This window comes from Tasmannia lanceolata, unplaced genomic scaffold (assembly GCF_043159265.1).
Source record: "Tasmannia lanceolata isolate RefF3 unplaced genomic scaffold, GAP_Taslan_0.1 ptg000006l, whole genome shotgun sequence".
Lineage (NCBI taxonomy): Eukaryota > Viridiplantae > Streptophyta > Magnoliopsida > Canellales > Winteraceae > Tasmannia > Tasmannia lanceolata.
The window spans coordinates 33056287-33083904 of NW_027518683.1; the positions used below are offsets into that span (position 1 = coordinate 33056287).

Consider the following 27618-nt stretch of genomic DNA (forward strand, 5'->3'; position numbering starts at 1 on the left):
GTAGTTAATAGCATAATTAGTAGTAAGCAAAGAGAGAATATGTTAGTGAAGAAAGGAATCAATCAGTGTCAGTAGATTGTAACCAACTGAAAGTGACATCTTCCCTTATAAGAAGAGTCACCCTCATTGGCTAAGGACAAGAATAATCCAGAACAATTTCTTCCCTGCATCTCTTTCTCTTCTTCTCTTCTTCTTCATCTGTTTCTTTCTCTGTGAAACCCTAGCTGAGCAGATCTGAAATCTCTCAGATCTGTAATAATTTTCTTCCCTGCATCTCTTTCTCTTCTTCTTCCTCTGTTTTTTTTTATTTGTGAAACACTAGCTGAGCAGATCTGGAATCTCTCAGATCTGTAACATTCTAAAATAGCCACAGACAGTTTTCACATTCAATACTGGCATTGGTCAGCTTACAACACAACCACAAGAAAAAAACATGTTTGCAAATAACATAAGCATGTTTATTGCATAAAGCTATATGGGTACACCTTAATAACTTTCATAAGATAGAAAATATTAGCAATCCCATACCACAACAAATGAGAACAGGGTAGCGAGAGGAAACATTTATCCATTAATCTACGTCATCCCTGTCTTTGTTAATCTCGTCCAAGATCACGATGAGAGCAACAATGAAAGCATAATCAACATTGGGGTAAATTGTCACTCCAAATGTGTCCTTCCCAAGCAGAATGTTCTTTGCCGTATATTTTCGGCTCATCTGCATCACCATTGGTAAGCGTTTAATATAACTACTTGAGTTTACTAGAGAAACTAATTACTTCAGTCAACTTACTTTATCTAATGTTAAATTATTTGATCTAATTAACTTGCACTCAAATTAACAAAAGTTGGTGGTTGTGTCGTGATTCTCATTAATTATGTTGGCAGGCTGTGCCTTCGATTAGCTTCGAAGGTTGATCCAACAGATGATAATTGGTACCAAAATCAAATAATCCGATTAAAGGTGGAGTAACAATCTACATAGACAGATTGGTACGATTATTTACACCTATGGATTCATGTAATTATGATTATGGGCTACAGATAAGGTAGAAGCCAGTACCAAGGTTTTCAAAGGAAACCAAAGGGGGGATCTTGATGGGCACCTAGTATACTATCGAAGGCCTCCATTAAAGAGAAGAACAATTGTCAACTCTAGTTCTAAGACAACAAAGATGGGAAGTTACATTAAATTTGACATTTAATATTGCTCACACTTTTGGTTAATCATCTTTGAGATTGAGGAGGCCTCTGATTTAATTGTTAGGACTGTCTGATCATGGTGACTTTCAAGCTACAGCATCTATACAATGAGGAGTGATAATATGAGAAGCAGCTGATGTGAGAAACGCATTATAAGCTTCATCCGTAGAGGCTTAATGAAATACCCCAAATACCCCCTAAACAAAATTCGTCCCCCTCTTTTGGAGAGGGGCGTTTTTGTCTTGAGGAATTGGCTTTGATTAGGGATCTCTTAAGAAGCCTATAAATATACATTAAGGAGATCAGGGAGACTAAAAGCAAGCCCTAATCGTTTCTGCAACCCTAGGAGATTTTCGTGGAGAACGAAAGGAAAATCAAGAACAAGGATTGGAGAACGCAGACTGAGGTAAGATCCGCACTCTAAATTGATTCCTTGAAGAGTAATGGAATCCTAAAAGAGGAATAATGTAATTAGAAGGGAAAGTTCGAAGGTTGAATCCCATTAGAAACGATTAATACGATTGTTCTTGGATTTCTTGTGGAACGATTAGTTTCTCGGTCCCCAACGAATTCAAGAGCAATAAGTTTGGGCTTTGAAAATTGGGAATTTATGGTTTTGACTTAGATCTTAGGGCTTCGGTGTAATCTCTGTTTATTGAGTATTGATGCGTGAAATTGGGTTTAATGGAATCTCCTTGTCAATCGGAGTCCGTCGGACCCAACCTCGTGCGAAACGGAGTTCAAACAAATAAGTTTCGACCCTGTAATTCACCCTTTGAAGTTTGTGGAAATCGGGTAGAAAATCTGTAATTCACGACCCTGGGAAGAAAACTCGGCCCGCGAGTCTCGGACGCCCGAAGAGAGGTGTTCGGACGTCCGAAGGGTGTTCGGATGTCCGATCCGGCCGCCCGAAGGTGAAGAGTTTGAAAAACCCGAGAGCAAGAAATTCTTCGGCAATTCTCAGAAACGTCCGAAGGGTCTTCCGAAGGATGAGTTCAGACGTACGAAGACCCTGTTCGGGATTCCGAACCCGCTGGAATTTGGAAATTTATTTATTTAATTCTGAATTTGGGGTAAATTATTCTGACTTGTTTCTTAGACCCACTAATGATTGAATTGACTAAGAACACGTAGTTAATACAAGGAGATGTCCAATAGAGATTGATTGTGAAACGCCCTTACTGTTAACCGTAGGGAATTCAAGGACGACTTCGAGACTGACTCAACTCTTAAACCATGATTTAGGTGACTAATAGGGATTACTCTGACGGGTTATTCGTAAACCATCTTGAATACTATTTGATTCTTTGATCTACGCACGCATTATATTATCGATATCCATGTTTCCCATTGAACTATGAACCTAGTATGGTATTGATTTCTGAATGTTTGAGGCTAAAAGCACTTTTATCAAATCGTTTGACTTATTATTGTATTGATTCAATTTCTTATTGAAGCCCACTATTGAATATTGACAATTCTTGGGAAGCTTAAGTTTATTTCTGGACCCATGCTAGTGGGGAATTGTAAGCCCAATGGTTTTCACCTTGGCATTCCCATCTTATTTTGATGATTCCAATACACAAGTGATTTATAATCACTAATGTGTTTGATTGTCTAAGTTGTAGATCACATTGGTGCTAAGACAACATTGCTTGGATTGAGGCCAAGAAGCTCTCATTGAACCAAATCATGAAGGCCAAAGACATCGAAGTCCAAGACAAATGAAGACTTGAAGAATCCATTGAAGATCAAGTTATATTAAATTGTATTAAGATCCAATCCTAGTTTAGGATTTTGAAAGGCATAATTAAGGAATTAAACACACCCTAAATATATAAGTGATTGTATTTGTGGAGTTCCAACACCTTGGAACCCTCATAGCAATCCCAACTTGGTGTTAAGTTGGAAGCCCTAAAACAGAAATGAAAATCTGCTCAACATAGGCTTCTCGGAACTCTGAGAGTTTTTCTCGGAACTCCGAGAGTTTTTCTCGGAACTCCGAGAGTTTTTCTCGGAACTCCGAGAAATGGTCCAGTAGACATTTTTTCAAGTTCTGTTAGTATTCCCGGAACTCCGAGATTTTTTCTCGGAACTCCGAGAACACTACAACGGTCGGAAAAAGAGCCGTTTGGAATTTTGCTGGAATTACCACAATGCCATTGAACGGTCATATTTTGGTTTTCCTATATATATGGGCATTCTAAACTTCCCAACTATCAATCCTAACACTGTAAAACTTCATTTGAACATCCAAAGAGTGAACCAAACTTGATTATGCCTCTCATCCTCTAAGATTAGGATTTGGATCTATAGGCTCAATTTGTACATCTTCTACAATTTGTAAACCCTTGTGAGGAATTTTTTGTTCTTTCTTTCTTAGTTAAGAACTTGTATCGGGCGAGTGTTCGGAGAAGCGTAGCCCACTCTCCATGGTGAAGATTGCCACCAAGGTTAAAGGTAATCGGAATTTGTAATCAGTACCGATCTTCACCGAAGTTAAGAAGATCACATAGTGAAGCCATCAACGGGTTTGGTTGGTGGAATGGAGTAGGCCTCGCGTTTTGAGGACCGAACTACTTTAAATCTCGGGTGCAATCTCTCTTACTCTTGCTCCTTAATTTGCATTTGCACTTTAGATTTAACTTGTGTAATTGAATTTTATTGTTGATCTCTTAATTTCCACAATTGGGTCTGAGTTTTCAAAAGAATTAAAACTTGTTAGTAACCTAATTTCTCTCTCCTCATAAGTTGCCGTACTCAAGACCACCCTTGGAATTTCACTTGGTATCAGAGCAAAGGCTCTTAAAAGATTTTCTTTTCTATAAATCTTTGGTAAATTTTTCTTTAAAAATTTCATCAAGGGAAAGATCATAAGATCTTTGGCAACTTTCTAATTGTGAAATGGCGGATAGAAATGGAACCGGACTTCCGGAGGGCCATTCCACAACTAGACCTCCCTTCTTTAATGGGTCTAACTATGGACATTGGAAGACAACGATGCGCATCTATCTCCTTTCGATAGATGTGGAACTTTGGCACATTGTTGAAAATGGATACATGTTGCCTTCCAAACCATTTGAAGAATGGAATGTCGTAGAAAAAAGGCATGCAAATTTAAATTACAAAGCTATAAATTCTTTGTTTTGCGCCTTATCTACGGAGGAGTTTAATCGAGTTGCTCTTTTTTATTCCGCCAAGGTTATTTGGGATACACTTGCCGTTACCCATGAGGGAACATCTCAAGTTAAGGATTCCAAAATAAACTTATTAAAGAGCAAATATGAAATGTTTAGAATGGATCAAAACGAAAGCATTTCCGAAATGTATACCCGTTTTTCTAAAATTTCTAATGAATTAGCAAATCTTGGTAAATCTTATCCTACTGATGAGCTTGTGAGTAAGTTGCTTAGGTCTCTTCCTCCATATTGGGATCCAAAGGTAACCCGCCATACAAGAATCAAAGAATCTCAAGACGCTAACCATGGAGGAGCTTGTAGGATCTCTCATCACCCATGAGATGCTCCTCACTAGCCGACAAGAGGAGAAGAAGCCGAAAGAGAAAGAGAAAGAGAGTCGATCTCTAGCTCTAAAAGCCTTCAAAGCAAACTCATCATCCTCTAGCGAGGCGGATAGCGATGAAGAAGAAGCTTTAAGGAAATTTAAAAGCTTATGGAGAAAGAAACATAAAAAGGATAAAACGAAGAAGAAAGAAGAAAGTGAAATAGAAGGAGGAATAAGGTGCTATAATTGCAAGAAGGCCGGACACAAAAGACCGGATTGTCCACTTCTCAAGTCATCTTCCTCAAAATACAAGGGAAAGAAGGAATGGAAGAAACATAAAGCTCTTGCCGCCGGATGGGATGCTACTAGCACCTCGGGAAAGAGTTCAAGCGAAGGGGAAGAAAAGAAAGACGATCTTTGCTTCATGGCACTCACCCATGAAGACAAGGTAAACTCTAACCCTTCATGTTATTCATCTAGTAGTGATAGTGAAAAAATATCATATGATGAATTGTGCTCAACCTTGCACTCTCAAATTTCTAAAAATAAAGTTCAAAAAAAATCCATTTCAAAATTAGAAAATGAACTTAATTTTTTGTAAAATGAATTTTCTTCCAAATCTCAAATACAACTTGAAAATTTTAAACTTGAGATTGAAACCCTTAAGGGTTGTTTGGATGAGAAATCTTGCCAAATTGCAAAACTCCAAGATGTGGCAAGCTCTTCCAAATTTTACGAAGATGAATTTAATGATTTTCTAAATCAAATAACCCATCTTCATAATGAAAATGAAAGGTTAAGATTATGTCTCCATGGATTCTTAAATGGTGACAAAATTATTGACATAATCTTAAAGAAGACTAGTCAAAGACCTAAACATGCATATGATAGGACTAGCGTATCTAACCCTCATATTAGATGCCATTATTGTGGAATAAATGGTCATTACCAATTCCAATGTGCATCTAAGATTAGGGATTATGGTGGAACCAAAAAATCTTGGGTTCCCAAAGCCCCCATATGATTTTCATCATATATGCTTAGATTAGGGGCTAATGCTTAAAATTGAATATCTTTTTCAAAGTTAATTAAATATCCCCTCTTATGTTGAATAAAAATTCTAAATAGGGGGAGTTCTAGGTTTGTCTTTTTCCTTGAAAAAGGGGGAGCATTAAATTGAATATTTCATCCCTTTGTTTCTCTTTTACTCCAATCTTTTTAATTGATGCCAAAGGGGGAGATAATTTAGTATTAGGAAAAATATATGTGCTTTTTATTGGAAAATCTCTTGTGCTTGTCATCATCAAAAAGGGGGAGATTGTAAGCCCAATGGTTTTCACCTTGGCATTCCCATTTTATTTTGATGATTCCAATACACAAGTGATTTATAATCACTAATGTGTTTGATTGTCTAAGTTGTAGATCACATTGGTGCTAAGACAACATTGCTTGGATTGAGGCCAAGAAGCTCTCATTGAACTACATCATGAAGGCCAAAGACATCGAAGTCCAAGACAAATGAAGACTTGAAGAATCCATTGAAGATCAAGTTATATTAGATTGTATTAAGATCCAATCCTAGTTTAGGATTTTGAAAGGCATAATTAAGTAATTAAACACACACCCTAAATATATAAGTGATTGTATTTGTGGAGTTCCAACACCTTGGAACCCTCATAGCAATCCCAACTTGGTGTTAAGTTGGAAGCCTAAAAACAGAAATGAAAATCTACTCAACATAGGCTTCTCGGAATTCCGAGAGTTTTTCTCGAAACTCCGAGAATTCTCGGAACTCCGAGAAATGGTCCAGTAGACATTTTTTCAAGTTCTGTTAGTATTCCCGGAACTCTGAGATTTTTTCTCGGAACTCCGAGAACACTACAACGGTCGGAAAAAGAGCCGTTTCGAATTTTGCTGGAATTCCCACAATGCCATTGAACGGTCATATTTTGGTTTTCCTATATATATGGGCATTCTAAACTTCCCAACTATCAATCCTAACACTGTAAAACTTCATTTGAACATCCAAAGAGTGAACCAAACTTGATTATGCCTCTCATCCTCTAAGATTAGGATTTGGATCTATAGGCTCAATTTGTACATCTTCTACAATTTGTAAACCCTTGTGAGGGATTTTTTGTTCTTTCTTTCTTAGTTAAGAACTTGTATCGGACGAGTGTTCGGAGAAGCGTAGCCCACTCTCCGTGGTGAAGATTGCCACCAAGGTTAAAGGTAATCGGAATTTGTAATCGGCACCGATCTTCGCCGAAGTTAAGAAGATCACATAGTGAAGCCATCAACGGGTTTGGTTGGTGGAGTGGAGTAGGCCTCGCGTTTTGAGGACCGAACCACTTTAAATCTCGGGTGCAATCTCTCTTACTCTTGCTCCTTAATTTGCATTTGCACTTTAGATTTAACTTGTGTAATTGAATTTTATTGTTGATCTCTTAATTTCCAAAATTGGGTCTGAGTTTTCAAAAGAATTAAAACTTGTTAGTAACCTAATTTCTCTCTCCTCATAAGTTGCCGTACTCGGGACCACCTTTGGAATTTCAGGAATGCATAATACACTTGGCAGACTGAACAATATGAACTATTGGCCAATTCGGGACCCAAGTCAGTGGGGAATGCATAATTCACCAAGAAACTGTCGACAGTTGAATTTCTGAACAATAATAAACTAAGCTCTTTCTGAACCCAAGATGTATTGAACTCTGACATTGATATTTGTATCAAAGAACCATCTGAAACTTGATTATGACCATATTATCTCTGTTATTGATACTCTATCTGTTAGTGTAGTTCTTATTACTTCACATGAGCTTTGGCTCACCCATGGTATACAAATTTCATATCCTGAGACGTGATTCTAGTTTGGAGTTGGAGCGGAAAGAGGAGAGTATCACGAGGGAGAAGATTGTTATTTTAAATTAGTTAGAGTGAGTATTTGATTGACAGGTTTTTAATAATACTTTATTCAGTTTATGGGGTGGACAGAGTGAAGGATAAACACTTGGAGATTATGAGATTAATTAGTTTATGGATGATTATGGATTTGAATTAATATAGATATTTTGAGATGGTTCTGTTATACCGTTAGCCTTGTATGCTTGTAGAGTCTTCTTTACAGGTATGTAGAGCTGTTATGTTCCAAGCCTTGGTGATGGTTTGGGGCATGACACTTAACTAATGTAGATGTCATTAGCTTCAAAAACTTTCAACCAAACAATCCTAGCCATTCTCAACCGGAGGAGTTAGACTATAAATATTGCATAATGTTTTGGTTAACCATCTTTGAGCAGGCCTGGAATGGAGTATTTAAGATTGTCTGATCATGGTGACTTTCAAGCCAGAGCATCTGCAGAATGGGAGACCCAAGGATGAAGGATTAAGGTCATCTAGTTGGTTGGTAAGAAGTAGTTTCAAGAAGAGAAACAAACTAACTTATTGGCAAAACTTCTAAGGGGGCAATCAATCTAAGAGTTTTGAATCAAGATTGGATAGTGATAGCAAGTGGGTCCCAACTGATCTGCATTTAATGGGACTTTCTGGTAAAAAAAAACTCTTGAATGAGGTGTCCAATTCCAGGGATGAATCGGAAAAGAAATCTTTATGGGTTCTACCTCCTAATTTTGTGAAGAGAATGAATTTTTTTTATCGTAGGAACAGGGAAAAAAATCGGTCTGAGGTGAGGGATTAATTAGGCCCCACTTCTTATATCAGATGGTTCTGCTCTTATAGAGATTTTTCATTGTAGGTGCATTGTATAAGAAGATTTTGGAGGAACTGAGTCGTTCCATCTACTGAGAAAGCCTTAAATAGCCTCACTTTTATTAGGGAAATGGCAAATTCACTTCCTTTTTTTACTAGAAAGGGCCCCTTCTAGTGGTTTTATGATGAAAAAAAGATGGTTCAATATTCATAAAACCACTGAAGGGACACATTCATGGCTAAGAGAGGGAGCATTTATCATCACCCTTTTATTTCCATGCTCAAATAACAGACAAAAGGGACCCATGTTTCTTACTTGTGCAACAATGACAGTAGAATCTCCCCTGGAAATAGTGCACGCTCTCTCAAAATAGCTTCCGTGTATCTTAAAGTCACAAATATCTTCCTTTGTGTTCGCAGCTAAGAATACATCCAACGATGTCTTGAACTGAATCAGAGAAGACTTCTTGGCACTAAATAGTAGATCTTTGTCGGCTGTGCTATCTCCTCTATAAGCTTTCCATCGTCTATGTGCACTCATGATCTAGAAATACACATGAAACAAGAAACAAGAAACAAGAAAGAAGAGGAGACAAATAAGAAGAAAATAAATTAAGGCAATCCATATTCTCACTGCCCCTGTTTTAGTAGTGACACTAGTATCACTTTTCTACCTGCTAAAAGGCTTCACAAGCCCCAAAAATCTATTAACAGCCAATCGAAAAAGTGTTTTCTTGAACTGAAGAAAATCATTATCAGACAACTGGGAATCATTTTCCAGAAAGGAAAAAGAACATTTGAATAGATTTTCAAAGAGACTTAACACAAAAAATGCTTCAAGTGTCTAAGCTTCCTAGAAAGATCTACCAGAATTCCTAGTTTCATTTGAGGGTTTTTTTTCCCAGAAGCACACCCATTCTCTACCATGGTGTGGCCCATTTACTGTGATAATAATTGTGTATCTGTGGATGCACACTGTCATACAGACCGTGGAGCAAAATCTCATTAATCAGAAAAGTTAGTCAATAAAAAATGTAGGAATCATCCAATCAGATAGATATGGGCAGTGGCTCATCAATGATGGGGACCCTAGCATAGAATAAAAGAGAACCAAACCTATAAAAGTCTACGGTAGAAGAGGAAGCCTATCTTGATTGAGTATGAAGGGAAAGACTCGGGGCCTTGGAAAGAAAAACAAATCGAGTATGAGAATGTTAGAGATTTTTCAAAATCATGTGTTTTGTGGTCAAAACTAGTTTTGGAAAATGTTTTCTTAAAGTTGTTTTGGAAAAAGAAACTTTTCTTTGAAAAAGTTTCTTTCTGCTTTTGCTTTTAGAAAGAGTGTAGAATTGCATTGAAAAGATAGTCCCACATTGCTTGGGAGAAAAGTTGAAGATGGGTATATATTACTTTACCCACTCTTTTATCTTGCTTTGTTGCACAAGTATTAGCCATGGGTGGACTCGCGGGACGGTGCAACGCACCGTTCACACACTCGCATGTGTGGCGTGGGCAAAATGGGCTATAGGACACATAGTGGCTCTTTTTAGGTGCACTTTGCACGTTGCACGCCGCATCGTAGCGAGGAACGATTGGAGCCTTTAATTTTACAAGATTCGATCTGAGCCGTTGATCGAGATCGTAGTGATCCGATGGTGGTTCCGAGCGGGTGCGATCCAAACCGTAGGATCGCGCTCGGATGTGCCAACGACTAGTGCCCGATCGGGTGCGATCTGAGACGTCGGATCGATCGGTTGCAATCTGGATCATGAGGAGTAACTTCCCAACGGTCAAGAGGCGATCAGGTATGATCCGAACCGTAGATTGACGATCGGTCGTGATCTAACGGTTACGGGAGAGGAAGGGGTTTTAAATATCCCAACAGTCACTCCAAGATTGATCTGGATCGTTGAATCGCGAATGGGCGTGATCTAACGACCAGAATTCAAACCGAACTGGAAAGACCCTATACTGGGGTGCTTTTCACAATGAAAAGTCACCAGAGGCCCTATAAAAATAGTAGAACCCAGCCATTTCATGACAGAAATGAATTTACCCATTTCTGGTGCAATTCTAAAAGTTCTAGTGCATTTTTTACACTCTTTTCTATCCCACCAAAGTCTTTTTACATATTGTTTCATTGTTGTTTATCTAATTATTGTTATACTGTAGAAACAATAATTAGACTGATTCTCTAAGGCTTGTTATCCTCTACGGGCATTTCGTCAGATATTAGTAGGAATTTCCTACTGGCTTTATTGTATCTTGGAGGCAATTCGCGGATCCCCTTTGCACACTTCTAGTAGGGGCGAAATCTGTCTTAAGGAAAGCGATTTCGCGCCTTGAAGCAAACTGGTTTCTATTATTTCATCTCCAATAGATACAATTCTTCTCCAACAGATAATACACCGAGGGATATAAGTTGGAAACAAAAATCGAGGACAGCATGGCTCGAAGAAGAAAATAAAAATGGTTCGGCCTGTAGCTCAACGTTTGAGCCTTTGTTTCTCAACCTTGAGGTCTCAAGTTCGATCCCAGCTTACCTACCAAAACAAAAGGAGGTAGAAATATCCCTTTCTTTCACCAAAAGGAAAGCGTGAGGCGAAAATAAAATGCAATTGATTTCTTATAAGACAAGGAAGAGGTGGAAGAGATGGAAGTGTTAGAATGAAGCTAGGGTTAGAGAAGGAGGAGAAGAGGACTAGAGAAGATGGTGAGAGACTCCACTAAGGAGCTGTCCCTCTAAATGATGTATATATAAGGCCCAACTAGGGCATCCAAAGTACAATGACAATAATACCCTCAACATAAATAAATGACTAAACTACCCTCTAATACACTCAACACTCCCCCTCAAGCTGGAGTGTATACACTGTGGAACTCCAGCTTGCTACTAGGGAGACTACAACAACAACTAAAAGGTACAACAAAAAGGAACATGCATCAAAAAAGTAAAATAAGCCCATAAACAAATCCAGCTTGGTATAACACTCCTCAAGCTGGTGTGGTAAATACATAATGAAAGCATAATACTAAAAAGGACAGCAACGGCCACAGGAAACAACATCAAGATCAATGGCCATAAAAAAGAGCAGCTCTCATGAAGTAGCACAATAGCGAGAGCGATTCAACAGGGCCTCCCCATGAATGAGAGCACGGCGAACAAATCTGCATATCAAGAGCAATGGAGGCGCTATGTGTAGACACCCAATTTTGTCAAGGTGGTACTAATGATAGGTTGTCGTGAGAAAGAGTCTCATGACGAGTCCCAGAGCCCCTATTCTCTCTCTCGATCTCTCTCTTTAGGTTAAGAAACTCGGAGGATTTCTCAAAAATTAGTTTATCCTAAATGTTACAACAAAAAGCCCATTTTTACATGGCACCCGTCTTTTTCGGCACAGTCAAAAAGCCCGTTTACACACGGCATTTCAAGGAAAAGTTAACTTTGAGTCAAAAACATACGTTTTTACCTAAAAACACTTCACCCAAAAGCTTGCAATATTCGACTCATTAGATTCTCCTTGGAATAAGGAATCCAACGGATCCGACCGCTAGGGGTGTAAACGGATCGAATTCGAATCGGGTATGGCTATATCCGAATTTGGATTCGGATTCGAATTTGACGGATATTTAATATCTATTACCGAATTCGTATCCGTCGGATATTTTTCGAATTCGGATATTATCCGTATCCGTTTATCCGGTCAATTCAAACATTTTACTGCAGCACTTTATCTTTCTTCTCATTCTTACTCCTCGAATAAATTTTCCAAACCCTAAAACCATACCTCTACCTTCTCTTCACAAAATTAACTCTCAAACCCTAAAATATATGAGATTCTCTTCTTCCTTTTAAAACAAAGGCAGAGAGAGAGAGAGGCGGTGGGGATGGATGATGATAGTGGTAGTGGTCTTTGGATTTTTTCTTTTTTTATGTATATGATGGAATGGGTTTGGGCTATTTTGAACAGTGGAAGTGGGAGTGTTGATTGTGGAAGATGAAGAGAAATGAGGATGGAGATGATGATTGGGTTAGAGATGGAGGTGACTGGCGGTGATGGAAGTGGCTGTGAGAAGGTGGAGAGGGGCGGCAGTGGATTTTGGTGGGATTGGAGGCACCAAGGAATGCCGAAGATGGTGTCTCAGCCTCCTCATTTCTCCTCTCTTGCTTCTCCTTGCAAACCTTAGAAGTCCCCTCTTTTAATTGCATTTTGGGTTTTTATATAACCCTAAGTTGGAAAATTGATCTGAGCCGTCCATTTACCATAAATGACTATGGCCTTTTTGCTCTAGAATTCTCTAGAAACTATGACATCTTCTTTCAATCACCATCATCCATTTGTCTTTTTCATCCTACAGCCCACATTTGTTGCTTCATAAAGAAGCCATGTCAAACTCCAAGAATGCCCTTAAAATGAGAGATTACTTCATTTCCTACCCAAAACACTTTTTGTTTTTGTTTTTTCTAAAAAGAAAATTTACTTTTCTTTTAGAAACAAAAGATAGTGTGTCATTACTAAAAATAAATATTAATGATATTATTAATAATAAATAAAAAGAATTTACTTCTTGGATTCGGATGTTAAACGGATCGGATATACCATTTACCAGATTCGCATCCGCTAAGAGCCGGATATCTCATAAACGGATTCGGATAATATCCGCTTGAAACGGATCCGGATAATATTCGCTTTAAACGGATTCGGATGCGGATGGTAATCGAATTTTCGAATATCCATTTACACCCCTACCGACCGCGCACGATTTGGAGTCCAAACAAAGGAGTTATGGCTTGTTGAAGTTCCGAATACTCCCGAAAGACTCCGGAAAACTCCTTTTTTATTACACACCAAAATTTACACACCAATTCAAAGCTTGAAATTAGACTCATTTGATGCTCCTCGGACAAGGAATTCAACAGATCTGACACCGCGCGATTTCGAGTCCAAACGAGGAGTTATGGCATGTCGAAGTTCCGAAAATACCCCCCTATAGGACAAAATTTTGCAAATTGCGAAATTAATTCGTAATTTGCGAAATTTTGCCCGACCCCTATATATAGGGGAGGGGGGTAGAAGTAATATCAGAATTCAGGTTCTACTGAATCCACGGGCGGAGCCGACGGACGATTTGCCCATCACTTTCACTGAAAAGAATTACAAGAACATACAACGACCCCATGACGACGCTATAGTAGTCCGCCTCGCCATCGCCAACTTCAACGTGGGCAGAATCTTATTAGACACCGGAAGCTCTATCAACGTACTTCATCAGAGTGCCTTCAACGAAATGCACATTGATAACCTAGAACCAGTAGACTGGTCCATCTTTGGATTCTTCGGAGGAGAAATTAAAGTACGAGGAAAAATCAAGATATCAGTGACGTTCGGGACCTACCCCGCCTAGAGAACTATCATGCAAACTTTCTTGGTGGTGTGCGTGCCTTCAACTTACAACGCGGTCATCGGCAGACCCTCGTTAAATGAACTGGGGGCAGTGGTCTCCACTGCCCATCTAAAAATAAAGTTTCCAACAAGAAGCAGGATCGGGGACGTCCGAGGCGACCAAGAGAAGGCCCGCGTGTGCTACGCCAGCCTGCTGAAGAAGAAGAAGGCAGCCAAAGAATCTTTTTCCATAGGCGGGACCGACCCTCGAATCGAGATGACAAGAGGAGAACCAGTCGAAGAACTCTCCAAAATCCTCCTTTTCCTCGAATTAGAAGAGCGGACGGTCCAAATTGGATCCCTCCTATCAGGTAAAGCCCGTTCCGATCTTGTGGATTTTTTAGGGCTAATTCAGATGTCTTTGCGTGGTCCGCTTCAGACATGCAAGGAATCCCCTTCGACGTTGTAGTTCACAAGTTAAATGTGAACCCATGCTACAAGTCCGTTAAGCAGAAAAAGCGTAATTTCGTCGTGGAAAGACAAAAGCATATCAAAGAAGAAGTAGACAAGCTCCTCAGTGCCGGTTTCATCAGGGGAATCCGGTACCCGGAATGGCTCGCCAATGTCGTAATGGTGAAAAAGTCGAACGGGAAGTGGCGAATCTGTATCGATTTCACAGATCTCAACAAGGCTTTTGACCGAAGGACTGTTACCCGCTCCCCCGGATCGACCACCTCATCGACGCTACCGCAGGACACGAAATGTTGAGCTTCATGGACGCCTTCTCCGGGTATCCGGTCAGACGCTCTACAAGCGCTCCTTCGCATGGCCCCTACTCAAATGTCTCCGACCTATGGCTGCAGACCTAGCAATGAGGGAGGTCCATGAAGGAATCTGAGGAGATCATTTGGAGGGAAAAGTCCTAGCCCACAAGATCCTCCGCCGATGATTCTTCTAGCCAACGCTCCAACAAGATGCCTCGGACTTCATCAGAAGATGCGAACAATGCCAAAAGTTTGCGACGATACCGCGCCTTCGAGCAGCCGCCGACAAACCGATAGCCAGCCCCATCCCCTTTGCCATGTGGAGCATGGACCTACTGGGCCCATTCCAGAATTCTACCAGAGGGCATCGAATGATGTATGTGGCTATCGATTACTTCACCAAGTGGGTCAAGCACAAGGCGGTGAAAAAGATCACCTCAAAGGAAACCGAAAACTTCTTCTACCACGATATCATTTGTCGATTTGGGATTCCCAGGATTCTGGTCACCGACAACGGGACCCAGTTCGCGAGCATGCAGTTTAAAGACTTTTGTGGAAGACTCGGTATCGAGCAAAGGTTTACCTGGGTCGGTCATCCCAAGGCCAATGGGCAGGTGGAAGTGACCAACCGGATCCTCCTCCAAGGACTCAAGAAACGCGTGGAAAACGCCCGAGGATTGTGGGCCGAGGAACTGCCAAACGTACTTTGGGCATATCGCACCACTCCAAAAACTGCTACCAGAGAGTCGCCCTTCAGCCTCGCCTTCGGAGGGTAAGAAGTTGAAATTGGTGCCCATTCCACGAGACTCGAAGCATATGATGAGTAGGCCAACTCCAACCACATGAGAAGCAACCTTGATCTTTTGGAAAAAACCCGGGAAAAGGCTAGGGTAAGCAGTTGTCCTTTCGAGAGATCTCCGGATGACACGTCACTCCATAATCAATAACTCGCAAGGCAAAGACCGAGGAAATTTCTCACGGTACCGAGGGTCGTCCCGGAATGCATGGCCCCAACCCACAGTCGGCTTCGATACCGACAATCACCTCGAGACATCCCAGAAAACTTGCCAAGGCTAAAACCAACCGCATAACCATACTTATGGTTCAGTACCGAACAATAAGCAGGGAAACACTTGAAGAAAACAAGGTCGTGTAGACTCTCATAGTTCGGTACCGGAATGCATGGCCCCAACACACAGTCGGCTTCGATACCGACAATCTCCCTGAGACATCCCAGAAAACTTGCCAAGGCTAAAACCAACCGCATAACCATACTTATGGTTCGGTACCGACCAATAAGCAGGGAAACACTTGAAGAAAACAAGGTCGTGTAGACTCTCACATCACTCGGTACCTACTAATTATGCTACCACATCAAGGACCTTACATCAATCTGTGCGGACTAACACAAAAGCTACAATGCGGAAACAACGGAGTACAAAAAGAACCTGCTCTTTATTCGAATATGATAATTTCTACAAAAGGAGGGCTTATAGGCCAATGACAAGAAATATAGAAAAACACGTGCAACTAAGACTCTACAGAGCTACAAAAGAAAAACACAAAGCTCTCCGACCCATAATGCCACGGCACTCACTTGGCACAATCTTCTTGGCTCCAGAAGGAAGCTCGATCCTGGTGGTGCCGTTATCGGGATTATGGCTGATCACTCGCTCGGATCATCCTCGGGATCTTCCTCCAGATCTTCTTTAAGAAAGTCCCCCTTCGGACATCCTTCAGTACCGACCATCAGAGCCTCTCCAGATAGCTCTTGGAGACGGGCTTTCAGAGACCCATTCTCCTTCTCCAATTCCTCGACCCTCTCCTTCAGTCGAGCGCCCTCCTTCCCCAACAAAACGAGCTCATTGGCCACACCATATCCCCTCGTCTTGAAATGTTTCAACGACCTCTTAAAGTTCACCGCGTAACCGTGGACCCTGTCGAAAGGGAGACACGTCACAACCACCGAAGGGCCTTGATCAGATTCCGACGAATCATCAGGCTCCACCCTCCTCTTCTTTGACCCCTCCCTTCCCCCTTTTCCACTCACTGGAGAGTCAATAACCGGAGCAATCGCCGTCGGCGAAATGGATTTCTCCATTATTTCCTTCCCCTCTCCGGACCTCCATGTCCTCTTAGCCATTGGCTCCTCGACGCGATCATGATGCTCCTCGTTGCTTCCCGACAGGGAATTCACTTCCACCACCGGAATAATCGCCGTCGGTCTTAGTTATCAATTCCGTTCCGTTCCGGCCGGAACGCACCGGAATTCCGGTTCCGGAACGGAATGCCTATATTTTCCGTTCCGGTCCAGATTCCGGTCCGTTCCGGTCATTCCGGCCGGAATGGGCGAAAGCCCCTATTCCGGCCGGAATGGGGTTGGAAAGTTGGAAAAAATTAAAAAAATTCAAAACAAATCCAAAAAATTACAGAAATGCCCGTATGGCTGTTGGGGAGTGTATTTTACATATTTACCCTCGTTTTATGACCGTGGGGGTGCTGTTTGGAGGGCTATTTTCGTCTTTTTGCAAAAAATTCAAAAAAGATTCAAAAAATTCCCAAAAATTCCCCTCGTCGGAATGGAACAAAAATTCTAAAAAATTCACCATACCCACTGAATTTTTTTTCATATTTTTAACTTTTTTTTTGTAAAATTCCCCTCGCCGGAGCGGAACGGAAAGTTTCGAACGAAACGGCCGAAACACCGAAACGTTCCGTTCCAGTAGCCAAAACGGAACGGCGACCGGAACGGAATTTATAACTAAGCCGTCGGTTGATCCCCCACAGCTTGCTCTTGCGACATATTGGAAAGAGGGAAGAGAGAAATGAAGAAGAAGATGAAGCGAATGAAAAAGCACCCTGAGAAAACCCCCTTCGCTCCTTTAAATAGGAAAAAATAAAAGCAGGAAATCTAGGCGGGACATTCAATAGTCCCGCCGTTTTTCAAAGCACATTTATGAAAACTAAAAGCGGGAATTGCTTCGGAAAACGCACACCATTATGAAAAATCCCATCAAGGAGCCGTCGTTTCAAATCCCCAAACAACGATGCAATGTTTTGAATCCACAAATGAAGCCTTATACTCCCGCCAAAATGACGTGTCTTCCCTCTGAACCACCATCAGAATATCGTATCGGTAATGAGCAACCTCTGAAACAGTGCTACTTCCTCGACCCGTATAACGGCACAAGGAAGTAAGGGGGCAGTATGTTGGGGGTAAAATGGGTATGCACGGTACCGACCCTCACAACAACTTCAAACCTCAAAACTCCCCAAATAAAGAGCAAGGAACCATCGGCACCGACCCAACCTTCCAACCCTCCACTAAACCTGCACCCCACGCCGTGCAAAGACCCTGCATCATCGACGGTACCGACTTCCAAGAATGTCGGACATAATCGCGAAAATCCCGCCACCGTACGATCAATCCGGATGACCATTACACTAAGCGCGCCCTGTCTCAATTCAAAGATTCCCGCCAAGATCACCACCCTCCATCTCCGCCTAGAATTCCAGGGAATCACATCCCCATAATTATAACCCCCGCCCATTACGCCCCATGCGCCCAAAGTCAAGGGCATGACTGGCGTCATGGGAATCGTGGGCCTCCTCCCCTATAAAAGGGCGTCTACACACTCAAGCAGGCAGATTCCAACTACTATATTTTGCTGGTAACTCGTCTTGGCCCTCACCCTTTCTCATCGTCCTTTGTCTGTGTTGCCCATCTCTGACTTGAGTGTCGAAGTGGCCGCCCGGAGCCATAACTCTGGGCCCACTGACGCTTTCTTTGTGAGCGCAGGATCACGGGCTCCACCAAGCTAGTGCGTGCAGTCACCTTGGATGCACTCTTTGATGTAGAGGCTATTTTCATAAGGACACCTTTTGAAACCGTTCTTCATCAAATATCCTTCAATGTGACTATACCATGCCCTTGGTGCCTGCTTCAAGCCATATAAAGCTTTCTTCAATCGGCACTTTGCTTTCTTCACCTTTCTCCACGTAACCGGAAGGTTGATCAACATACACCTCCTCTTCAAGAAACCCATTCAAGAATGCCGATTTGACATCCATTTGACAACTTTCCAACTATTTTGTGCCGCCAGAGCTAGAACCATATGAATTGTCTCAAGACGACCAAGGGGAGCAAACACTTCTTTATAATCAATGCCATACCTTTGCTTGTAGCCTTTTACTACTAAGCGAGCTGTATACTTTTCAACTTCACCACTTGCATTCAACTTTGCCTTGTATATCCACTTCATAGCAATAGTCTTTTGCCCATTTGGAAACTCCATTAGCTCCTAAGTATTGTTCCTTTGAATAGAATACATTTCTTCTCCATTGCTTGCTTCCACTTTTCTTCTTGACATGCCTCCTCAAAACTAATTGGATTGGCATTGGCAAACAAAGCAAATTCACCAACTCTTCATCGGTAATTCTTCTAGACTTTTCATAAATTTCTCTTATACTTTTTTTTGTCTTCTTTGGAAGGGAGTCAAGGCTCGTTTAAGACGACGAAGAAAATGGAGCCGAAGAAGATTGAGAGTTAAAAGGAGTCTTATCCTCTACATTTTCTTCAATTCCACCATCATAAGTATCTTTGTTTTCATCCATATCTACGAAAACTTATTTCTTCTTCTCACTTTGATTCTAATTCCAAGATTCTTCTCCATTCAACCTCACATCCCTACTCATGACAAGCTTCTTAGTCATAGGATTGAACAACTTGTATGCTTTTGAACTTTCGCTATACCCAACAAGGACACATTTTTCAGATTTATCATCCAATTTATCATCCAACTTTCTTCTTGTTTCATCCGGCAAGTGAGAGTACGCAATACTACCAAAAAGTCTCAAGTGAGAAACACAAGGCTTATGACCACTCCAAGCTTCTTGAGAAGTCATACCTTAAACATTTTTTGATGAAGCCCGGTTCAAGAGATAGACAGTACGTGCAACAGCTTCCGCCCAAAACATATTAGGCATTCCTTTGGCTTTCAACATACTTCTAGCTAGTTCCATAATCGTCCGATTCTTTCTTTCGGGTAACCCATTTTGTTGAGGTGTGTACCGAGTGGAAAGTTGATGACGAATCCCATTCTCTTCAAGAAGTTCTCAAACTCATGAGAAACATATTAACCACCTCTATCGGAACGCAAAGTTTTCAACATGAAACCAATGTGTTTTTCAACCAAGCTCTTGAAAGTTTTAAAGCATCCTTAGACTTTCAATTTTTCTTTAAGAAAATAAACCCATGTCTTTCTACTATAATCATCAACGAAGGTAATAAAATATCGATTACCTCTAATTAATACTATTTGCATAGGCCCGCATAAATCTGAATGCATAACTCAAGAGGATTTGATGCCCTCCAAGCCTTTCCAATGAGAAAAGAGTCTGTTTGATGCTTTCCATGCACACATCCTTCCCACACTTGATCTTAGCAGTTGATTTTAGGCATGCCTCTCACCATATGCTTCTTGTACATGAGAGATAAAGTGTTAAAGCTCAAATGACCATAGTGAAGATGCCATAGCCATGACATATCTTTGACAATGGTGTTGAAGGAGACCTTCACTTTGAAACTTTAGATGAAACATCTTGTTTTGAGTCATTCTCACTTTAGCTATGAGGACATAATTTTTGTCTTTGATTTTGCATATATCTTCCTTGAAATGAACATGATGCCCTTTCATTAAAACTTACCTAACACTAAAGAGATTATGCTTTAGACCGGGAACATAGAAAACATTGGAGATGCGCTTGACACCTTTTTTTGTTTGGATGAGAATATCACCACTTCACCTTACGGAAAGCCTCTTATCATCACCCGTTCAAACTTTACTTTGAAGAGATTCATCCAACTTTACAAACATGCCTTTGTTGCCGGTCATGTGGTTACGACAACCACTATCAAGATACAATGTCTCATCAAGAGCCACTTCTTGCATATTACAAGCAAGAAAAATAGTGTCTTCTTCTTTACTTTCTTCCTTCTCATGCATAAAACTAGATTCTTCCGCCAGCCTCTTTTTACAATACTTCATGATATGGCCGTATGGCCATAATTTTTGCGATGATAAATTGAATTTGTGATAAGGGTCTTCCTCTCCCTCTTCGTCTTGTAGAAGAACCACTTTCATCTTTTTCTTTTTCTTGATTTCTTCACCATTTCTCCCTCTTTCACGAAAAGAATTTCTTCCTCTTCCTCTTCCTCTAAAACCAACTCAAAGAGACTTGAGTTTGAAAAGCTTGTTCTAGAGAAGAAGAATCAAATTGCTTCATTCGTAGTTCATGGGATTGGAGTGATCCCAAAAAACTTTCTAAGGATAAAGATGTTAGATCCTTTTATTCTTCAATTGCAACAACAATATACTCAAATTTTCGAGTCAAACTTCTAAGGATTTTCTCTAAAATCCTTCGAATTTAAATATCTTCACCATTTATTCTCAATTGATTTACAAGAGAAATAACAAGATTGAAAAAGTCTTTAGCCGATTCCGAATCATTCATCCTTAATGAATCAAATTCACATTTAAGAGTTTGTAATCTTACCAACTTTACTTTGTCTTCTCGTATGTATGATGTATAGAGTGTATCCCATGGTTCTTTTGCCGAAATCACCGATGAAATTTGTTCAAAAAAGACTTCATCTACCGCTCAATAGATAAAGAACAAAGCCTTCTTATCCTTCTTCCGATTGTCTTTCAACTCATTGCATTGTTGTGTAGTGAGAGCCGCTTAATCCTTTGGTTCTCCAACGCCATTTTCAACAATATCCCATAGATCTTGAGATCCATACAACACCTTCATTTGAATGCTCCATTGGTTGTAGTTCTTGCCATTGAATCGAGGAAGTTGAGGTTGCAACATATTGTTGCAAGTCATGATAAACCTTCAACCTACGCTCTGATACCACTTTGTTGGAATGAAACCAACTTAGGTTGGAGGGAGAATATGAGTTTCAAGAGAAGAAAATTGTTCTCTTGATGCCTAACACACAAAGAAACAACCCGAAGTTGTTATACTGCTGAAAAGCCTTCAAATTTCACCAGAATGGCTTACAAATAAAGAAGATGCATGACCCAAAATATAGTCTATACTTCAAATCCGAGATTAACATTTCATAACTAAATTTAGCTTCCCTAAGTACCATTAACACATTAACAAAGGTAAAGTAAAAGACTTGCACAATTCCAAAACATAAAACTAAGTCCCCAGGCCATTAACTCCAACAAAATGAGTTTCAATGTAGTCAAGTCAAGTCAAAGTTCCAAGTTAAGAAAATTCAATGAGTGCATGGCAAGCTCCGTGCATGTAATGGGTTCCAAAAGTCCAAGTGGTCAAGCTTATACTTCCAACAGTTGGTGTCCAACAACTTAATTAAGAAAAGGGCGATGATATTTTCAGCCCCCGGCGGTACACATTCGCCCCCCCTTTTAACGTGATTTGACGTCAAAAAGCGTTAAAGTTGCCCCCTATTCACGTTATAAGGGGGGCAAATGTGTACTACAGGGGAGTGAAAATATCATCGCCCTTAAGAAAATAATATTATAAAATCATAAAGATCCCTTTCGATAAAAGCGTAATTAATGGCTTAAGGACCATTTGATCATAGTTTGACCAAAGTCAATGGGTTGGATTCACAATGGGTCTAGCATTGCCTATCATCATAAAAACTAATAAAAACAAGTTGGTGCTTCCTAGCATCGTTTATTTATGGAAAATCATTAAAAAAATGCAAAGTTTATGCTAAATTGTGAACAAAGGATGGACATTTCAAATCTATAAAAAAAAGGGCTGTCAGGTACGAAAATAGACCATTTAGGATGAAAATACCCCCCCTTGCTTTTTCCCACCAACTATGTAGGCTCTAATCCCTAATATATTTCACCTACCACCTTTTCTTTTCTTTCTTCGTCCCCAAGCAAGTTCTAACGTGAGAAACAGCCATTGCCAATACCTGGGTTGACGAAAAACAGCCATTGCCAATACCTGGGTTGACGAAAAACAGCCATTGCCAACGTAAAAAACAGCCATTGTTCTTTGAAAAAAAAATTCCATTACTTACTAAACTACTTGGGTGATAAACATAGCTCCAAGTATGTCTAAATTATGGTTCCAAGAGTGGTACTTGTGATGGGGACATTCTAATAGTATGAAATTGGTTTTGAAACTGATCATGAGTGTTTTAAACCTTTGGAACCATTACATAGGCCCCGGAACCAATAGGGAACCATATTATAGTTGTTCCGAGGTGTTAAGTGGTTCAAAGAGTCTAAATTATGGTTCCAAGAGTGCTCCTTGTGATTGGGACATTATAATAGTCTGAAATTGGTTTTAAAACTGATCATGAGTGCTTTACACATTTTGGAAAAATTATATAGTCTCCGGAACCACTTGGGAACCATATTATAGTTGTTCTGAGGTGTTAAGTGGTTCCAAGAGTCTAAATTATGGTTCCAAGAGTGGTACTTGTGATGGGGACATTCTAATAGTATGAAATTGGTTTTGAAACTGATCATGAGTGTTTTAAACCTTTTGGAACCATTACATAGGTTCCGGAACCACTTGGGAACCATATTATAGTTGTTCCGAGGTGTTAAGTGGTTCCAAGAGTCTAAATGATGGTTCCAAGAGTGCTACTTGTGATTGGGACATTATAATAGTATTTTGAAATCGATCATGAGTGTTTTAAACCTTTTGGAACCATAACCTAGGCTCCGGAACCACTTGGGAACCATATTATAGTTGTTCTGAGGTGTTAAATGGTTCGAAGAGTCTAAATTATGGTTCCAGGAGTGCTACTTGTGATTGGGACATTATAATAGTATGAAATTCGTTTTAAAACTGATCATGAGTGTTTTAAACAATTGAAAAAATTACAGTCTCCGGAACCACTTGGGAACCATATTATAGTTGTTCCGAGGTGTTAAGTGGTTCCAAGAGTCTAAATTATGGTTCCAAGAGTGGTACTTGTGATGGGGACATTCTAATAGTATGAAATTGGTTTTGAAAGTGATCATGAGTGTTTTAAACCTTTTGGAACCATTACATAGGTTCCGGGACCACTTGGGAACCATATTATAGTTGTTCCGAGGTGTTAAGTGGTTCCAAGAGTGTTACTTGTGATTGTCTAATAGTATTTTGAAACTGATCATGAGTGTTTTAAACCTTTTGGAACCATTACATAGGCTCCGGAACCACTTGGGAACCATATTATAGTTGTTCCGAGGTGTTAAGTGGTTCCAAGAGTCTAAATGATGGTTCCAAGAGTGCTACTTGTGATTGGGACATTCTAATAGTATTTTGAAACTGATCATGAGTGTTTTAAACCGTTTGGAACCATTACATAGGCTCCAGAACCACTTGGGAACCATATTATAGTTGTTCTGAGGTGTTAAGTGGTTCCAAGAGTCTAAATGATGGTTCCAAGAGTGCTACTTGTGATTGGGACATTCTAATAGCATGACATTGGTTTTTAAACTGATCATGAGTGTTTTAAATCTTTTGGAACCATTACATTGGCCCCGGAAGTACTTCAGAACCATATTGTAGTTGTTCTGAGGTGTTAAGCGGTTCCAAGAGTCTAAATTATGGTTCGAAGAGTGCTACATGTGGTTCAGGTATTCTAATAGTATGAAATTGGTTATAAAAGTACTCATGATTGTGTCATTGGTTTTCTAAGCACATGAGAATTATTTTTTGCCATTTTCGAACTCGCTCGGAAGTCCGAATATATAGTATGAAATTGGTTTTTAAACTGATCATGAGTGTTTTAAACCTTTGGAACCATTACATAGGCCTCGGAACCATTAGGGAACCATGTTATAGTTGTTCCTAGGTGTTAAGTGGTTCGAAGAGTCTAAATTATGGTTCCAAGAGTGCTACTTGTGATTGGGACATTATAATAGTATGAAATTGGTTTTAAAACTGATCATGAGTGTTTTAAACATTTTAGAAAAAATATATAGTCTCCGGAACCACTTGGGAACCATATTATAGTTGTTCCGAGGTGTTAAGTGGTTCCAAGAGTCCAAATTATGGTTCCAAGAGTGGTACTTGTGATGGGGACATTCTAATAGTATGAAATTGGTTTTGAAAGTGATCATGAGTGTTTTAAACCTTTTGGAACCATTACATAGGTTCCGGGACCACTTAGGAACCATATTATAGTTGTTCCGAGGTGTTAAGTGGTTCCAAGAGTCTAAATGATAGTTCCAAGAGTGCTACTTGTGATTGGGACATTCTAATAGTATTTTGAAATTGATCATGAGTGTTTTAAGCCTTTTGGAACCATAACATAGGCTCCGGTACCACATGGGGTATTCTTCTTGCTTTGATTCGCAAGTCTGAATCATTGTTTGGAAGTCCAACTAGGACTTCTGAACCGAATTTCGGAAGTCCGAACTGAGACAGAACAATGGGGTATCCTTCTGGCTTAAATTCGGAAGTCTGAATAATTGTTCGGAAGTTCGAACGGAGACAGTAGAATGGGTTATGCTTTTGGATTATATTTGGAAGTCCGAATAAATATTCGGAAGTCCGACGGGGACTTCCGAACCACATTTATACCCCGGAACCACTAGGGAACCACATTTTATACCCCGGAACCACTAGGGAACCACATTTTATACCTCGGAACCACTAGGGAACCACATTTTATACCCCGGAACCATGAGGGAACCACATCTTATTCCACGAAACCACTAAGGAACCACATTTTCTACCCTGAAACCACTAGGGAACAACATTTTATACACCGAAACCACTAGGGAACCACATCTTATGCCACAGAATCATTAGGGAACTATATTTTATACCCCGGAACCACTAGGGAACGACATTTTCTACCCCGGAACCACTAGGGAACCACATCTTATACCACGGAACCACTAGGGAACCACATTTTATACCCCGAAACCACTAGGGAACCACATCTTATACCTCGAAACCAGTAGGGAACCACATTTTATACCCCGGAACCACTAGAGAACCACATTTTCTACCCCCGAACCACTAAGGAACGACATTTTTTACCCCGGAACCACTAGGGAACCACATTTTATACCCCGGAACCAACATGGAACCACATTTTATACCCCGAAACCACTAGGGAACCACATCTTATACCTCGAAACCAGTAGGGAACCACATTTTATACCCCGGAACCACTAGAGAACCACATTTTCTACCCCGGAACCACTAAGGAATGACATTTTCTACCCTGGAACCAATAGGGAACCACATTTTCTACCCCGGAACCACTAGGGAACCACATTTTATACCCCGGAACCATTAGGGAACCCTGCCTTAAACTCCGAGTCGGAAGTCCGAACCAATGGTCGGACTTCCGAATGGAAGCCAGTAGAAATGGCAAATCGACTGGTTTTCGTCGGAAATCCGAAGGTTGGTTCGGACTTCCGAGTCAGAAGTCCGAAACAAACGTCAGAAATCCGACGGATAACAGTAGAGACGGAGCTTTATCACGTTGGCAATGGAGTTTTTTTTCCAAAACTGCAATGGCAATGGAGCTTTATCACGTTGCAAATAGAGTTTTTCTTCAACACTACGTGGCAATAGAGCTTCGAAACGTTGGCAATAGAGTTTTTTTTTGGAAACTACAATGGCAATGGAGCTTGGATAACTTGTCAATGGAGTTTTCACGTTGGAAAAGCTTAGGAAAGAAAAAACAAAAAGGTCAAATGGGTAGGTGAGAATACATAGGGATTAGAGCTCAAAAAGTGGTGGGAAAAGCAAGGGGGTATATTTGTCCTAAAACCCAAAATTTCGTACCTAACAGCCCCCTCTTTTATAAATTTAAAATCCCTACCCTTTCTTCACAATATAAGTAAAACTTTGCATTTTTTTAATAATTTTTCCTTTATTTATTTGTTTTATATTTTGGCCGCCAGTCTCCTTTAGTGTATTTATGACTACTCTTATATAGTACAAGGAGGTGGCCCGGGGAATAAAAGAGGACAAATATATCATTTCCCTATTTGCAAGCGTTGATTGAGCGGATGAACAGCCTAGAACGCCCCTTCTAGGCCTCTCCATTGTGATCGGCGATACTAAAGAAACAGGCAGTATTACACAAATCAAAAGGTATATACACAAAAAAAAAAAAAAAGTGTGTGGCTATAAATATCAGGTCAAATATCAGATCCCTATAATAATTTCTCAAATATCCCTATAAATACCATATAATTTCTCAAATATAAGATCCCTATAAGTTGATTTCTTGCTGAAAAGGGGGAAAGAAAAGAAGATGGGACCTTTTGTTGCATAGTAACGATAGGATTTCCAACAGCATCTACCAAGATTCGCTTGTCTCTGCGGCTTAGCAATTTCCCTTTGACTTTGAACACCACGTTCCCGTTAACATCGGTGACGACGTAATCTCCGTGAGTAATGCTCAGAGCCTTTTCCGTAACGATGAGATCCACGGGATAAGATGCGCAGAATTGAGGGCCCACAACGGCGACGGCCACGCTAAACGGCGCGTAGCTGCTTCCAGCCATCATCCGACGGAACAAACTAAGCTCTTCCTTTTTTCTTTCTCAGCTCTTTTCCTAGGTCTCCTATTTGGATTTTGGAGAGGTCTCTTCACGGGTCTAGTTGTTTACGCCAAAGGGTTGTAAGTTGTAATAAGTCTATATATTATATATAAGGGAGGTTTTATAATTTATATGGTGTAAGCCCTTATAGGAGTACCTTGTTATTAAAAAAGACTGTAATGACCACATCATAGGATGATCCAAACCATCCATGTGATGGAACACAACACAAATAGGTTGTGCCCCGAAAATCATTTCCATAGGATGATCCTAGCCCTCGGATCTATAGAGGTTTCAATAATATGCAGTTCTTCATAGATCGGACGGTATTGAAATGATTGTTTGGGCACAACCTATTTACGCTGTGTTCCATCACATGGACAGTTTGGATCGTCCTATAGTAGGGTCCGTACAGTACTTATTATTGGAAAATACTGGACTATAAGGGCTTAGCCATATAAAAATTCATTATAAGGAGGAAGCGTTGTTTCA

The 27618-nt window shown here is 40.4% G+C and overlaps 1 protein-coding gene across 1 annotated transcript; it reads right to left on the reverse strand.

The window, feature by feature from the left end:
• Window positions 1–434: 434 nt before the first annotated feature.
• On the reverse strand, window positions 435–27228 carry LOC143880238 (protein LURP-one-related 15-like). The gene is made up of 3 exons (XM_077383067.1): window positions 26845–27228; window positions 8735–8962; window positions 435–718 (listed from the first exon to the last, which is right to left on the reverse strand). Exons 1-3 carry the CDS (start codon window positions 27091–27093, stop codon window positions 572–574), a joined length of 624 nt encoding a protein of 207 aa, XP_077239182.1. The 5' UTR covers window positions 27094–27228; the 3' UTR covers window positions 435–571.
• Window positions 27229–27618: the final 390 nt, after the last annotated feature.

What these genes read in the sequence shown, in the direction of transcription:
- LOC143880238 (XM_077383067.1), bottom strand. Translation starts at nt 27,093, where the DNA reads ATGATGGCTGGAAGCAGCTACGCGCCGTTTAGCGTGGCCGTCGCCGTT. An exon ending in TCGTTACTATGCAACAAAAG is followed by an intron (nt 8,963 to 26,844) that starts GTCCCATCTTCT and finishes GTGTATTTCTAG; the next exon opens with ATCATGAGTGCACATAGACG. An exon ending in CTACTGTCATTGTTGCACAA is followed by an intron (nt 719 to 8,734) that starts GTAAGAAACATG and finishes ATGGTGATGCAG; the next exon opens with ATGAGCCGAAAATATACGGC.